Below are 17313 nucleotides of genomic sequence, written 5' to 3' on the forward strand. Positions count from 1 at the left end.
ACCTATGGCACGCTGAGCCCTCTCTGTGGGCACGAGGCCATAGGTCGCCAGGGTGAGGGGGGGCACTGGCACCGGTCGGCAGCAATGCAGAGTTGGCACCTGCCTGCCCGAAACGGCAGGCGCCTACTCTGCTTTCATAGCGGGAGGCAGGGGGAGGGATTTGGGAAGCGACTCTCCTGCGAGCAGCCTGTGTGGAGTGTTGCTGCACATTCCCATAGCAACGCTCCACACAGCATTGTGCGGGAGGACCAGAGATCTGCAGCCAGAACCTACAGAGAACTTTCCACCACTGAAACACCAGGGCTGGCTGTGAACTCTCCACTTCACCAAAGGTTGATTTTAATAATGGATCAGGATTTAAAAAAAAAAAAAACACATTTGCTACCTGCAGCATCCTCACACGTAGCACCCCTTCTCCCCCCCCCCCACCACCCATACAGCACACCGCACCCGCAAACACACACACACACTGCACCCCTCAATGCAATATGTGTGTGTATTCAGCAGACTGGGTGTGTGTTTGTGTGTATGTATTTAGCAGTCTGTCTGTACTCTGCATTCTGGGTGGGTGTGTATTCAGCAGTTTGTGTGTGTATTCAGCAGTCTGTGACTGTATTCAGCAATCTGTGTGTATGTATTGTATTTGTTGGAGATACTAGTAAATATAAGCCTAATTTTAGCTATAATTTAAATTTTTATTCCTGAGAGTTGTGTGTAGGCAGGGCTCCAGTGCACTGCTTTGCCTGGGGGCCCATAATGATGTCACGGATGGGTGGGATGGAGGGCTGCGAGGGAGCACTGAATTACATGCTGTTCCAGCACGGCTCCCTCTGCTGATGCTGCCGGGAGGCAGGAAATGACTCCAATCAGGCGCCGCCCACACCCCCTCACAGCAGCAGAAAGGAATCGGATCCACCAGGTAGGAAGCCTGGGTGGACTTCAAACCCCCACCCGCACCCAAAAAAAAAATTAAACCTTATTTATGTGCTGGGAGGGAGAGGGAGATATGCTGGGGGTAGTGGGGGGAGAGAAGAGATGCTGGGGGTAGTGAAGGGAAGATGGTGAGGGAGAGGAGGAGGAGATGCTGGGGGGAGAAGGGGAGAGTAAGAGAAGAATCTGAGGCAGAGGAAGAGGAGAATCTGGGGCAGGAGATCCTGTGGGGGAGCAGGAGGAAAAGATGCTGGGGGAGAAGGGGAGAGGAGATGCTTGGGGGAGGGGAGGAGGAGATGCTGGGGGAGAAGGGGAGAGGAAGAGATGCTTGGGGGAGAGGAGATGCTTGGGGGAGAGGAGATGCTTGGGGGAGAGGAGGAGGAGATGCTGGGAGAGAGGAGGAGGAGATGCTGGGAGAGAGAAAGAGGAGATGCTGGGAGAGAGAAAGGAGATGCTGGGGAGGAGAGAGGAAGAAGAGAATATGGGTTAGAGAAGGAGGTGGAGATGCTGGGGGGAGAAGGGAAGAGGATGAGATGCTTGGGGAAGAGGAGGAGGAGATGCTGGGAGAGAAGAAGAGTTGATCCTGGGGGAGGAGAGATGAAGAGGAGAATATGGGTTAGAGAAGGAGGTGGAGATGCTGGGGGGAGTGGGGGAGAGGAGGAGGAGATGCTGGGGGGAGAAGGAGAGAGGAAGAGGAGAATCTGGGTTAGAGAAGGAGGAGAGAGGAAGAGGAGATGCTGTGGGGAGAAGGGGAAAGGAAGAGGAGAATTTGGGTTAGAGGAGGAGATGCTGGTGGAGAAGGAGAGAGGAAGAGGAGATGCTGGGGGAGAAGGAGAGGAGAATTTGGGTTAGAGGAGGAGGAGAAGATGCTGGTGGAGAAGGAGAGAGGAGGAGGAGAAGATGCTGGTGGAGAAGGAGAGAGGAAGAGGAGATGCTGGGGGAGAAGGAGAGAGGAAGAGGAGATGCTGGGGAGAAGGAGAGAGGAAGAGAAGGTGCTGGTGGTTTGGGCATTCTGGCTCAAATAGGCTTGCCATCACTGTTCTAGGTTATTTAGAAGTGCAGATAAATAACATAAGCAATTGTACATTTAAATTAAAGGGAAACTATAGACACAAAGACCACTTCATCTCTTTGATGTGGTCTGGTTGAAGTGTCACAGTCCCCTTATCCCTGCAGCTAAAAGCAGTTCTAGAGAAACTAGAGGTGCCTCGTGCTGTTTCATGGAGTATAACACTCTGAAATGATGCTGAATGTCCACACACTTGGGTTGATGATGTCCAGCGTCTTGCAAAACCTCATAGGTACTCTCATTGATACTATGCCAATGTTCCCCAACCCAGTCCTCGTGGACCATCAACAGTTCAGGATTTATGTATTTCCCTGTTTTATTCCAATGGAGATACTGACAAAACCTGAACTGTTGATGGTCCATGAGGGACTGGATTGGGGAAAACTGTACTAGGCTTTCCTATGGGGAAGGCCTAATGTGTGCATAGTGGTTGCCATGCATGCGTATTAACTTCCCCCCTCTTGCTGGTTTTGGAGACTGAGCCAGGGCCAAGGGACTGAACAACCCTTTTATTGCCATGGGGCAAGTGCACTTTAGTGTAAGTAATACAACTTTGTATTCCTAACACTGTTTTTTTTCTTTTTCCAAGATCCGTCTATAATATCAGTATTTTTCAAACTTCTCAATATATGTATAATTTATGTGTTGCCTAATTTTCATGCAATACTCTGTGTAAAGTAAATGGACACCAGGGGGCACAAGAACAACTTAAGCTTAAAGGGCCACTATAGGCACCCAGAACACTTCAGCTTAATTAAGTGGTCTGGGTGCCAGGTCCACCTAGGATTAACCCTTTCTGCTGTAAACATAGCAGTTTCAGAGAAACTGGTATGTTTACTTTAGGGTTAATCCAGCCTCTAGTGGCTGTCTCATTGACAGCCGCTAGAGGCGATTCCGCGCTTCTGACTGTGATTTTCACAGTGAGAAGATGCCAGCGTCCATAGGAAAGCATTGAGAATGCTTTCCTATGAGACTGGCTGAATGCGCGCGGGGCTCTTGCCGCGCATGCGCATTCAGCCAATGACGGAAGAAGAGGGAGGAGATTCTCCAGCACCGAGGGAGCCCGGCGCTGGAGAAAGGTGAGTGTTTAACCCCTTCCTCTGCATCCAGCCCGGCGGAAGGGGGACCCTGAGGGTGGGGGCACCCTCAGGGCACTATAGTGCCAGGAAAACGAGTGTTTTCCTGGCACTATAGTGGTCCTTTAATGAAGCAGTTTTGGTGTTTAGATCCTGCTGCAGTCTCATTGCTCAATTCTCTGCCATTTGGCAGGAATTGTTATAGTGCCTGGAATCCCGAGGTTTAGTTCCAACACTAAAGGAGGGTTCCTGGCTTCCCATGGCCTACGCCACTTCTAGATATTCCCATTCATACCGGAATGGGCACTGTGATTGGCTGAAAGCGGTTAGCTTACAATCAGCCAATCACAGCCATTCAAGTTAATGCTTTCTCATTAGCCTAAACAGCAAGGATAGGGTGGGTTGTTGGGCATTAGAACATTACAACAGTTTCACGTTGAATGGAAGGATGTTGCCAGTGCACGCTCTCTAGTCTGAATGCACTGCTCACATTTAGCCAGTGGCAAGGCAAGCACATACAATGAAGAGGAACCTTTGGCTTATTAGTTCTGTAAGTAGCACCAGGGCTGCTATCAGGAGAGTACAGCCTAATATATATATATATATATATATATATATATATGTATATCATACGTGCTATATACAGTCATGGGAAAAATAAAGTACACCCTATTTGAATTCTCTGGTTTTACATATCAGGACATAGCAATCATCTGTTCCTTACCAGGTCTTAAATTACGGTAAATATAACCTCAGGTGAACATTTGACATATTACACTTTGTCATGATTTATAAAGCCAAAACAGAGCAACTATGTGTAAAAACAACAAAGTACACCTTATGATTTAATAGCTTGTAGGATCACCTTTAGCAGAAATAAAGTCATTGTTTTCTGTATGACTTTGGCTCAGTCTTTCACATGGTTGTGGAGGAATTTTGGCCAACTCTTCTTTACAACATTGCTTCACTACATTGAGGTTTGCTGGCATTTGTTTATGTTCTGTTGAAGATTTGCTGGTGTGCTTGGGATCATTACCCTGTTGTGCGACCCAATTTCGGCCAAGCTTTAGCAGTTGGACAGGTGGCCTCACAAGGTTCTCCTGGTCAACTCAATGACAGCAGGGTTCCCAGGTCCTGTGGCTGCAAAACAAGCCCAAATCATTACCCCTCCATCATCATGCTTGACAGTTGGTATGAGGTGTTTGGCAAAAACCAAACACAGCATCAGCATATCAGCGCAAACACCTCATACCATTACTTACCTAATTTTAGGACCTGCTGAGGAACAGATGATTATGTCCTGATATGTAAACCCAGAGAATTCAAAAGTGGTGTACTTTCTTGTTCACATGGCTGTAAATGGTGCCCCTGTGGAACCTGTGCCACTGTCTGCATGTATACTGAAGAGGGGAGCCAGCAAACATCATCCTCCCCCTCCAGTAGGTCCTCTCCTGGCTGTCAGTGTTGCCGTGGGTTACCAGGGCAATGTGGCACGCATGCCATTTTATGAGAGAGAGAGAACCTACTCCCTGCCTTAGATGTTAGAGTCTCGTAGACTCCTATTCACTATACAAGCACCCTCCATCCATTATAAACACACTAAACTCTTTTGGGTGGACTCAGGAGCGGGCCCCAAAGGTCCAGAGCTTGAGCTTTGTAAGGGGCCCCAAAATTTCTGATGGCAGCCCTGAGTAACGCAATCATACATCTTATGCCAGTAAATATCCTGCTATGCAGAATACAAGTCTACTACTTGATATAGGGCACAAATGTTACATGGGCACTCCACTCCATATTTAAAAATAAATACAATTACTGTTTTGTAGATATTTTCCAATGTAAACATGCATGTATTTAATTATGTTTTTTTTCTTTCTTTCTTTCTTTCTTTTTGGACGTATATGTAAATACAGCTAGCAAAACCTGTAGATCTCTTGTCTAAAGATTTTGCAAGCTCTCCCCTTCTTCCCTAGCCCAGTCTAATGCAGCTCAACAAAATGGCTTAGTTAGGCAGGTGCTCTGGGCAATTGCTGCCTCTTGAGTTTAGCTCCGCTGAGCTAACCAAACCAGGAAGTAACAGGATCGATTGTGTCCTTTTTCTGAATAATAGACATATAACACAGGATTAAATGATTTGGGAGCAATGGAAGCTTGAAGCCCAGTTGATTAATTTAACATAATAATTTATTGATCAGAATTACATTTAGTACCACAGTTATTGGCAACAAACCTTAGCAATCGTATCTTACTAATGTACCTTGTATGGAGGAGTGTTATTAATCTGAAGTCTATCCGAGATAAAAACATGCTATATACAATTCTGATGTGTGTAAACACGACATTTGAACCATGTTGCTTAAAAACAATCCATAAGAAATATGGTATAAAGTGAATTGTGAAATACGTGATAACGAACGCTTAAAACAACATAACCACAGGTGGTCACTGGAGTGGTTATGGTGCCAGGAATGCCCTGGCATCCTACCAGACTAGCAGTAAAACCATTTAAGAATGGCTTGACAACTTACCTGGAGCCTAACAGGATCCCGCACCCTCCTCTACTTTAGAAGCTTCTGCAAGGAGCTTCAAGTTAGCTCCACTGAGCCACACTTGTTGGCTGAGAGCTTCATCTGAGTGTTCTCAGTCAAAGAGTGTGATTCTGTACAGCTGGGCTTAGCTCAGTTGCAAGAGCTTCTGGCACAAGGACAGGCGGTGGTAAGTGCCCAGCTCGACTCTGGTAAGTTGTCACATTGTTCTTAACTACAGTGGGCTGTAGTGGTTATGGTGCTTAAAGTCTTTCTTTAAAAATGTTGGATAAAAAAAGCCAGGTTGGGGGGGGGGGGGTAGGTTAGCATAAATTCAACTTCTAATTGTAACTCTAATAACTCACTATTTAGTGAAAAACACCCTACCCTTTTTCATCCATTTTTATCTTTTTACAGTGCAAAAACTAATATTAATTCAAGTCAACTTATAGCTTAGTAAAGTGCCTTATCTTCATCGTGACACTGGGATTTAGCACAATAATAAAATACATACCACATTCAGTATTGGCATGCCACTTTTTTGCATAATATTTAAAAAAAAATCACATACTCTTGCGAACACTTTTAGATCCACTGACATAGTTTAAAAAAAAAACCAAAATATAGTAAAAGAAAAGAGAGCAACCTAAACAATTAAGAACACCGTAATATAACGTGAGCAGACTGGAATATCTCTATTGGTCAATGGAAACAAAATCTAACAATTTTAAAAAAGGGGGTTCATCGACTTCTTTATTTATTTGTATTTTTACCAACCTTGTAGAGGATACACAAGAATATGGATGTTTACTTTTAGAAGCTGGAAAATGGCACCTCAGGGGTGTTGCGAATAAATTGTATCCAGCTAGACTCTAACTGGACACATTTATTGGCCACACCCCTGAGGATCCATTTTTGTCAGTGTAACAGGACACTATTCCACAATAAACATGCTGAATTAAATACCTCTTAACTGAGATATACCTGGATACTTAATGATTTGTTTCCATGTATTGCAATATGAAATGACCACACACTTTATAAAAAATTATTATGTGTTTTCCTCAAATTGACTCTGGCAAGATTTGAAGTATGGTTTTCCTGGCTATAAAAATTTCTAGCATATATTGCGTGGCCTTTCTGGTAAACAACTAAGCAAAAACATAAAAAAGTAATTGTCTACATATTTTAGGGCACATTCGCTTCAATAATCATTGCACAAACACCAAATTAATTCTATATTTGTCTTATTATGTTTATACATTTTTTATTTATTTTGGGCATTAACGTCTAAATAAAACTCATATTACTTTGTTATTGTATAAGTTCTTGGCGGCTTCTAATCTTGCAGGCACTGGAAACTAACCATAACTATCCCAGCCACAACTACAATTGTGTATTATGATGTCTGGCTCATTCACAAATTTTTGTGTGACTTTATAGCCAACTGATAGTAACTCACGTAACTTGATGAGTAATTTAAATTTAGAGTAAATTATATTATTCACACAATCTAATTTCTTAAAAAGGACATGCATAACTTATAGACACTGGTCTCATTCAACAGCTTTAGAATGAGACAGTTGTCTCTAAATTAATTTTTCAAGGGCCTGCAAGTTTAGAAGCTTTAGTGAACGACCCTGGATGTCTCTCTTCTTACAATTTAATTTGTAGAAGAACAGAGCAGTGACATCACAAGGTGTTTCAATTGTGCATGTGCGACAGAGCTGTGCATGCACAATTCAACGTTCCATGATTTCTAGGGATAGGACACGGATTGGTTACATCATTGTCCCGCCCTTCAAGTAGGCGTGGAAAGCTTAAGCAAGAAGAAGAAGGTGAATATGAAAAACAATCGTATGTACCTCCTTCTTGTCCTGCAGAATGAGACAACTGTCTCATTCAAAGCTAAAGCGTTTAATTTTTTACTTCATTCTTAGGGGGAACAAACAGTTCTTGGGGGTTACCGTCTATGACACACTCCTCCATATTTTACATTAAACAGACTATATTTTTGAGTATCTCAGTGGTCCACTATGTATACTCTTTGTGTTGGGCTGATAGTTTATTAATATTTTTAAGAATGCATTATATTGGCTTGGCAAACATTCCATATATGGTTTATATTTCTCACTGATCTCACAAGTTAACTTTAAATCCAGAAGTCGTGTAATTAAATGCCGGCCAGGGAGCTTCCAAATATCTGTAAAATGCCATAATATATTTAAATGCATTCAAAATGCTGACTGTCGTAAAGGAATATATGCTCATATGCCATAGACATATCCATTGGTCTATATTACCTAGTGGTAATGACAAAATGAATCTAACATAAACAGGCTTATTTAATAAAGCTAAAATTGTCCTGAATTCAAGGTGGATTTTAAATTTAAGGCATACAATGCTAAACTGGAAGGATATGGGACTTGAAGAATTTCTCCAGTTTGGCTACATAAGCTGTTATTTTAAATTCTCTTTGAATTCTTAACAATTCACACATTGGTACATAACACAGAGTGTCTTACAGAATTTGGCGTTTTTGACTCACCCTGTACATTTCATTTTCAACCTTTACTCAACCATAGTCACAAATGTTGTGAATATGTAATCGGTCCACACACCCCTACCATAATTTATGAATTCTACATATTTTGATTAAATAATATAAATTCTAGACATCTTACAACACATTAAAATTAATCTGTCTTATGTATTCCCTCTTTTTAAACAATGTATACACATAAACATTAAATTATTAATCATTTAGGACATTTCCCTATTTCAAAATTCATGAAAAGTTTGTCTGGTGTCGAAGGGTATACCAGATCGTCTCGAATCTCGAGATCCTCAGAATGATAGTAAAACATAGATGGGTTTAGACAAACCTCAGAGATTTAGAGTTCAAGAAAGGGGTTATAAACAGGGCAATATACTTCACATGTTTCATAATTCCTCCGAATTCTCGTCAAACATAAATGGATTTAGACAAACCTCAGAGTTTTCGAGTTCAAGGAAGGGGTCACAAACAGGGCAATATACTTCACGTCTCCTAATTTCATCTGAAAAGAAGGAATATGCAGACTGAATGGCTGGCTCCAAAGATGTCTCTTCCTTGGGATTTATGGCAATTTTACTCTCCATAAAATGCTTCGACCCCAGCATCATGTAAATACAATTAAAGTAGATTTGCCAACTAATTGCTTTTACATAAAGCAACGAACCATAACGCTTGCATAAATAGATTTAAACTTTTCAGCAGATTTTAAGATATCAGTGATAATAAATTAATCTGATCATGGAATAGACTATGGAAAAGACAGAACTGGTATGTCTGTAAATTACCTGTATTTGTGACATGAAAACACCCAGCAAGGAACCACCGTGTCCATTGTACATGTGGATGTAGACTATAAATAAGTACCATGGGGTTAAACACTAAGGGCCAAGTTTCCCCACTATCCATATTAATAATAGTATCTGCCATTCGGCCTGAAAAAGGCTTTTTTTCTTATTGTTTTAAATGTGGAGTCCATACTACAACTTAGGCTTTGGAATATTAAGAAATTGAGCAATGCGTGTCTTGAGAACTCACACATATCAGCTTCTGACTGTGAGGAAGCATGCCTACTGAGGTCAAAATACACTACAGCTCCACCAAAGTGCTTACATCTGATTTAAACTTCTCCTAGTGAAGAAACGTTTGTGATCAATAGTAACTCAACTTGGGGAAGTCTGGTTGATCAATACGCAACTTCAGACTCTATAACTTCAGACTCCATCATTTATAGTAAATGTCCGAACTCCAGACAGAGAGAATATACTTTTCACGAAAAAGGTTTCACTTTTTCAGAAAACAATGGCTGAAAAAGAATAAAACAAAATGAAGCCCATCATTCTCTGTCAAAAAAAGCTCATCCATATTGATCAATTAAATTGCATGCAAGGTGGGATTTGGAACTTCAGTGTGATTTAAAATAAAGTGGCAAAATGGCTGGTTTGTTATAGAAGCCTCAGTTTCTCCTCTTAATACTTTTTGGGTTGGCCAACTAGTTCCATGTCAAAACAGGTCACTATTCTTTTAACCTTCTGACAGCAAATGAGATATATGACTGAACAACAATCTGTGCTTATTCCTATATCGGTCCCTTTTTTTAAAATGTTTTGGACCTGTCATATGCTATAGAACATAATACAAAACTAACTTCCTGAATCAGCCTTTTCATTACATTCTGAATCTTACTGTCCAAGGTGGCTCAAATTGTAGCTTAACATCTGTTGTTCAATTAAAGCAGTTAGCTCGAATGACTAAATTCACAGAAAAGAACAGAAGTAAGATGTGTCAATTAAAAGCACAGGTGTTAAATTGTAGGTCTTCACTGGATTTTTGGGCGACACCATGCTATTAATATGATTACATCTCAATTTGGGACAATCTAATGATACTTCTAGAACCCAAGACCTTATTAGGAGACATTCAAAGACCCAAGTCAAAGATCTTTATGTATTTTGAACATCCTGAATGTTGTCAACAGACAATGAAAGGGGTCTTATATTTGAAGTATATTCTTCATCTGAAAAGGCTTATGGCATTTGAGAACTGATGAACTCTGACGTGGGCACATCTCAGTATTGATTAAACCTGTCGCAAAGGATAATCTTGAAAACTCAGGTTGATCCAAACAGTGCATGATCTGGAGTAATCTCCTCAAGATGTCACCTCCATAGAATCCATTATTAGCACAAATAGTTGATCTTGGATTGACAAGAGACAAACAATTTAGACAGAGAATGCAAGTTGATGTGCTCAGTCATTGTTCGAGCCAGTGTAGTGAAATTTTTTAATCTTTATCTTCAGACCCTTTGGCAGCTCATTCAATCTTCTGCTGCTGACAGTGATAGCACCCCTGGTTTGACCAAGTCTTTTTTTCCCCTCTGTGATCTTCTAAGCCCTCTTTCAAGTGGTTCTTGTTATCGTTCCGTGCCTTCTGGTGTAAACCATGTGCATTTGTAAACAGTTGTAAAGAACGATTTTTTTTATGGTTTATGTTTGAAGTGTGCCTCCACTAAAAATAAAATAAGAGACATTATTCAGGGATGCATATTTTTCAAGTGAGGTTAACAACCATGATAAAAAAAAAAAAAAAAAAGCAGATGGAATAATTTCAATGTGTGAATCTTGAATGGAAGAAGTGCAACATTTCCTGTTTTATATATTGTTTATTTTTTTACTTTTTATATATGTGTCTTGTTTCTACCAGATGGTGTTAACCTCAGTTCCTAAAATATAATCTGCACTTTTAAAAGGCGTATTATGTACTCATGATCAAAGCTAGTCTCAAAAGCAGATATGAATACCAAATTTATTTTAGTTAAATATTTTAGAGGAAGGGTATCCAAATGTGGGCATGGTTGGTAACAATGTTGCTTAGTATTTCTGAAATACAGTTTAAAAAAAATAAATACCTGTAATTAAAAACTGTAAAACCATGCTTTCTACCAGGTGTTTCCCAAATATGCATAACATGTATATTACCTATGTTATTACCTATATTACCTATGTTATGCATATTTGGGAAACACCTGGTAGAAAGCATGGCGTTCTCATATATCGTCTTAGAGAGTGAACATTTGGTGCCTTTTTTATGTAGTCAACACCCTCAAGGTTATTCATTAAAGTGAGAATTCAATGTTAATTTTCAATTGTAAGGTCCAAACAGCTGCTTCCAGTTTGACTATAGACACACAGACCCCTGCATCTCATTAAAGTAGTGTGTCTGTCCCCCTGTAAAACATTACAGTGCTCAGACTGCCTCCCAGACAGTCACTAGAGGCACATCCTGCTGGTTCACAGAGTTTGACTCCATGAAATGATGCTGGACATCCTCACGCTGTGCATGAGAACATCCGGCGTCTTCAAATCCCCTATACAAAAGCATTGATGCAATGCTTTCCTACGGGAAAGGCTTAGTATACATGTAGAGGAGACGGAGCTAGCATTGAGGTAAGTGAGAAAAGCATTAAACTTTCAACTGATGCGGGGTGGGAGGGAGGGCAGAGGGACACTATAGTGTTAGGAATTCAGCTTTGTTTGATCGCTAACATTACTAACACTATAGTGTTCTTTAAAAATTAAAACTCACTTTGAATTCTCCACTCCATGTCCACTTTCAGGAATTCTCCACTCCAATTTGAATTCCTGAAAGTGTCTTCCTTACTGTGATTGAAGAAGACATCTTTGAAGTAACATCTCAGAAAAGCTTGTTTACTTCACTTTACTTTGCATTACTTTTGGTGACAGAGATCATGGAATAATAATCTGTCCAAGATTTGTAAAAAGATAGAAAATAATAAGTCCAGCACAAACTTTCATGTTGAAGGTGATTCTCCGTGTCCACAGCAAACAGATAACGTAAGATCAGGGCTTTATTGTTTGGCACCTTTGACTTGAAGGTTTGCATTGATATTTATTATTTTCTAATATCATAACTAGTTTTTGGGTGAAATCGGAGTAATGAACCCTTAACTGAGCAGGTCCTTCTCCTTTTATAACTTTTCTTCCACTTGAAAGGTATAAGGCCAGAAGGATTTCATGAAACCAATAGATTGTGAAAATTACATACATACAAATACATTGAAATAAACCTTGAGAAAATGACAGTTTCATTAAAGCAGAGGAATGTAAAAAGGCGGATGATTACACAGAATAGTGTGAGCAGTGGACCAAGATCATCCAGATGCTTCATATAGGTGAAACTTGCAAAAGTGATGTCTCACCTGCATATTCCTGTGGAAGCATAGGCTTGCTAAGAACTTTTCGAAAAGCTGAAATCCACTCCGAGCGATCCAAGTCATTCTCACACGTGAAGAGAAACTTTCTTTCGGGAGTTACTATGGTGATTCCATATTGCCAGTGATTCCCTTGGGTGGCGTTCGGAAGACCTTCTTGTACTTCATAATGATTCTCTGTGCTTCCAATGAAAACCTCACCCCTGGCAAAAGCATCCTACAGAGTGACAACAAAGCCAAGCATATTAGGTGACCAGTAAAACCAGGTGATAGTAACCCATTAACAACCAAATTTAACCAATTGCAGTCATCTCCATGTGGTCCATGAAGACCTAAAGCCAGGAAGAAATGGTCTGCAGCCACAATGTTTTGGTAGCTCATAGGTTAAAGATGCTGTATAGTACGAAGCTGACACTTCTCTTGACTCCACCCACCAGAAGTTGTGTCACTGCTTGTGGAAGAGTACAGCACAGAGGTCTATGGGGGCTCCTTTACGACCACAGGAGCCTCCATAGACAAAATCTTGCAATACATGAGAATATGCCTGTTGCCCACAGCCGTCGCTAGGGACAACTATGGCAACTGACAACACTTGAAGCTGTCTTTTGTCAGCATTTAGTATGAAGATAAAGCAAGTAGTCATTAATTGTCTTAAGACATCTTTAGATTACTTTGGAAATTTAATGAAAGGTCAACAAAGTCAATATGAATAACTCTTGAAGATTCTGTTGGTATGAAATAAATATGGTGGTGGCAGCTGCTGAAATGGGGAATGAAAACACAATACTTTCCCTCTTTTCATCATTCTGATATTAAGAACTAACTCTTTTGTTTTACAAAAACTACATTAAAAAATTATATAATATATGTGCATTTCTTTGTCTTCGTTTAAGTTTGAATGAAAACACGATTGCAACCAAAGAAACAATTCTCACCAGAGGATCTTTGAAGTACATTAACCTTCTGTCATCCAGTGTAAACCATCGCTTTTTAAAGCCTTCCGTATGCTAGAAAAAGGAAAATAAAATCACTTGAGAAAACACATTGGTGTCAAAGCAAATTTGATATGATCACTTAAAGAGACATTCTAGGCACCATAACCACTTCAGTCTGTTGACATTTACTGGCTCTCATACTAATGATTTGCTATAGTAAAGATAACAGCCAGGAGGTGATCAGTGCTTAAGATTATATATACATACGATACAGATGATATTCTCAGTATATGAATCTATAAGTACAAAGCAAGAAACAGATTATGGTGCAGTACAGTAGATGTTTGTGAAGGGAGTACAAATAGGCAAAAGTGCACACTCACACTTTTAAGAGCTGTCTCAGTTCTATTATGAAGGCCTGGACAGAATAATCCCCATCTATGGAGCTCTTTGGAGCTTGTTTTCAGGATGGAGTAGGTATATGTGAAAAAATACACATATACCTTTTTTTCACATATACCTACTCCATCCTGAAAACAACCTGCGATTTGCCCGTCGGGTGGCCTAAGCATTTATATCCACCTGATGGGTATCCCTAAACAGGGGTCTAGTCAGTTGCCACGGTCATCTAAGACCGCGACCGGACCACTGTAGTATTGGATGCTTGGAGGAAGTGCTGTCACTTCCTCCCAGATTCCAATACTATATGGGTCCGGTGTATGTGACTGTGTATGTGTCGGTGCTATACCAAAACTTGAACAGGTAAATCGTTGGACCAATCAAAGAAGAGCATAGGTTATACAACAAGTAGCCTGAAGAATTCCTTCCTATTTCCAGCTGAGACGTTAATGCACATGGAATTAGAGAACATTAAGAAGACAATTTAAATATAATGACAAATATGAACAGTGGAGCTTGAAACTCTTCCAGAACATTGAACTGTATAGATTCTGAGGACCAATATGCAGCTTTAGGAATATCTAATAGTGAATGTCCAGCTTGGTAAACCTTGGTGGACATTGCACCTCCAGTGTAACGAGCAACAAATATAAAAATTTAAATCCTAGCCATAGACATTATAAGTCTAACATATCTTCCTATCTTCCTAACATTGGTGAAGAGATTGGAAGGTGAGATTTACGGTAAGAAATTAATAGTTAAAATGAGGATTGAGATCTAAAACTCTTGGTTTGTATTTCATATGTTTGTAAACAGCTAACCACACAGAGTTTGGAATGTTTCGGAAAAGCTGGATAAAATATGGTTCTAAGTTTGTTTTTTGTACATCTAAAAATATTATATTGAACACCATTAGGAGTGTAGGTTCCATTAGATAAATCCAAGGTTTTAACTTTAGACACTCTTTTGAAAGAAACAAGGCAAAGTAAAACGGCAAGTTTACATGATAACAATTTTGAAGATAAAGAATCATTATCATCCTAATTATTAAACATTTGAGTACATTTATATCCCAGCTATCATTGTATTGAGGACATGGAGGACTTTGGAGTCTAATTCTCTCATTGGCTTAAAAATTAGAGGATGTTTACCTACCTGATAAAGATCAATAGGGACATAAGAAGCTGAAATGGCAGATCAATAAAGATTAATTATATGATAAGCCTTGCTCTAATCAAAGATGTATGATAAAATATATAAAATGTAGGAGATAGATACATGTATGGGATCCATATTCTGTTCCGTGCCTACCGTGCATTAACCCAGGCTTCCAAGTCTCCAGGCTGACCTGTAATTAGTTCTGGTACCTGCCCAGGCTTCTGATAGTCATTTTTTAGTTGATAAAGAAATGTTTTTATCAGATCCAGCTGGTCTGAAATCAAGCAAGTTGTCCTGACAGTATTAGTGGATGTGGATTCCATGTTGGGTCTAAGAGAATGGAATAATTCTTGAGAAATTTATTATAATACTCAGCATTTGAGGAAACCAGGGCTGAGTTGGTAACCAAAGAGTTATTAAAACAAAGGATGATTTGTGAATAGCCAGTTGAAGAATTACGTGAGAGATCACCACAAAGGGAAAAAAACACAATTGGTTTCCTTGGGCCAAATTTGAAGAAACACATCTGTACCCAATGCCTCTGAATCTGGGGGCCAATGGAAAAACGTGTTAAGTTGATGATTGAGACACAACACAAAAGATCTATTTGGAAATAACCCAAGAGTGAAAAAGTTCTTGAAAAATCAAAGGACCTTGCTCAAATCACTGTAATCGACAAGGAATGGAGAATTCCAGTCCGCTATTGTATTCAACAAACCAGGTATGTTTTCAGCTTTCAATGCAATGTCTCTTTCAATACGAAAATGCCAAAATTGTTTGGCGCAATCTGCTAGGGTGTTGGATTTTGTACCTTCTAGTTTTTTGACATATTAGACTGCCATTACATTGTCCATCTTGAGAAAGACAGCATAATTAATGTGTATAAGCCATCGGCCAAATTTCTAGATATTTGGGATAGATGTAATGGTTAGATGTATTGGTTCGACCAATTTAAAACGCAGTATGAGGCAAAACAAAGGAGGACACAGTCTTCACTTTAATGACCACAATCTGGCCAACATCGACTGTTCAGATACGATGCCAGGTCAACATAGAGGACGGCAAAAGATGCGGTACTAGTCACAACAATTACATCCAAAATGGCCACTGTGACTGGGTCTCAACCAGGCAGGAGCCCAATGAACAAAAGGGTAAGTTCAGTCTTCACCTATAGAAGTCAAAATTTTATGCACATGGCATCTACAGTCAGGTACAAAGCAGTAATGAAGAGGAGAGAAACTCAGTTCCACTCAGGCCAACATGAGGTACAAGATATATATGAGGCCTGTCCAGAAAGTATCCAGCCATGTAATATGAAAATGTATTTAAGAAGATACAAGGTGCAAGAAACATTATACATGGGACAATGACGCCTCAGTCCCCTTCAAAGTAGGCACCTTGGAATCTCACACAGTTCTCCCAGCGTATCTTCCACTGTTCAAAACACTCTGCAAAATCCTTTGTTGGAATTGCCATTAGCTGCCTCGTTGTATTTACCTGAATCTCATCTATGATCTGAAATCGCAGGGCGCCAAATCTTTTGACAGATTCTTGACCATCTTAGAAGCTTTTCTGCCACACTTTTATTTGCGCAGCACTAATTGCATCGTCTCTGAAAGCCTTCTGAATCATCCGAATAGTTTCCACGGAGGAATGTTCAAGCTTAATGCAAATTGGATGCAAATTTGTTGCTCTACTCACTCAATCAACGGCGTCTAGCGCCCCCACTGACTAGTACAGTGAAGTTGTCATTGTTCACGCATGCGCATTCCAGTCCATTCTCCTTGGCTGTCAGGTTTCATCTATGTCTCGCAAACCGTTTTTGTTATATTAACAATGGCTGGACTTTTTCCCAGACAGATGTTTTATATATAATATAAATATAGTGAAATGGGAAATATATATTATGTAATAAAATCAAATAGTATGTAACAACAATCAAAAACAGCAGGACGTGAATCATGTAGAATTGTGGAATACTTAACTGTTGATGGAGCAGCAAAGAAAGAGGAAGGAGTTCTTCAGGCTAACTATTGTATAACCTGTACTCCTCTCCGATTTACCTGTTCAAGTTTGGTTATAGCAAACAGTTTGTCTGTTAGTTCTACCTATCTTATTGTTAATCCTTTTTTTGCTGCTGTGAGTAGTAAAGAAAGTCTAAAGCATAATACGGGTCTGCCATAAAATTTAGGATTAGAGCCACTATTGATCTTACCTTTGGTCCTGTTTTTTCCATAAAACCTTCTTTTAGAAAGTTCCTTGTCAGCTTTGGAACAAGCTAAGAGAGGTAAAAAAAAATAAAAAAATTAGAATAATTAAAATAATTAAATAAAAGATAGGGTCAGGTTTAAACCAAAACATTTTACAATTATGATGACACTTAAAACAGTTGACAAAGTACAGTAATACATTAAGTTATGTATAAGTGTCCACTA

At 39.8% G+C, this 17313-nt stretch overlaps 1 protein-coding gene across 1 annotated transcript in view; it reads right to left on the reverse strand.

Annotated features, from left to right (window-relative positions):
- Positions 1–6157: 6157 nt before the first annotated feature.
- The window catches only part of ADAP1 (ArfGAP with dual PH domains 1), a 170567-nt gene continuing 159411 nt past the window's right edge, over positions 6158–17313 (reverse strand). Inside the window, exons 8-11 of the mRNA XM_063430386.1 lie at positions 17094–17156; positions 13322–13393; positions 12375–12603; positions 6158–10663 (exon numbers count right to left, since the gene is read on the reverse strand). Coding sequence (XP_063286456.1) covers positions 10635–10663; positions 12375–12603; positions 13322–13393; positions 17094–17156 — 393 coding nt within the window. The 3' untranslated portion in view covers positions 6158–10634. The remainder of the gene's footprint in view (positions 10664–12374; positions 12604–13321; positions 13394–17093; positions 17157–17313) is intronic.

Source organism: Pelobates fuscus, chromosome 8 (genome assembly GCF_036172605.1).
Source record: "Pelobates fuscus isolate aPelFus1 chromosome 8, aPelFus1.pri, whole genome shotgun sequence".
In the NCBI taxonomy this organism is placed as follows: Eukaryota; Metazoa; Chordata; class Amphibia; order Anura; family Pelobatidae; genus Pelobates; species Pelobates fuscus.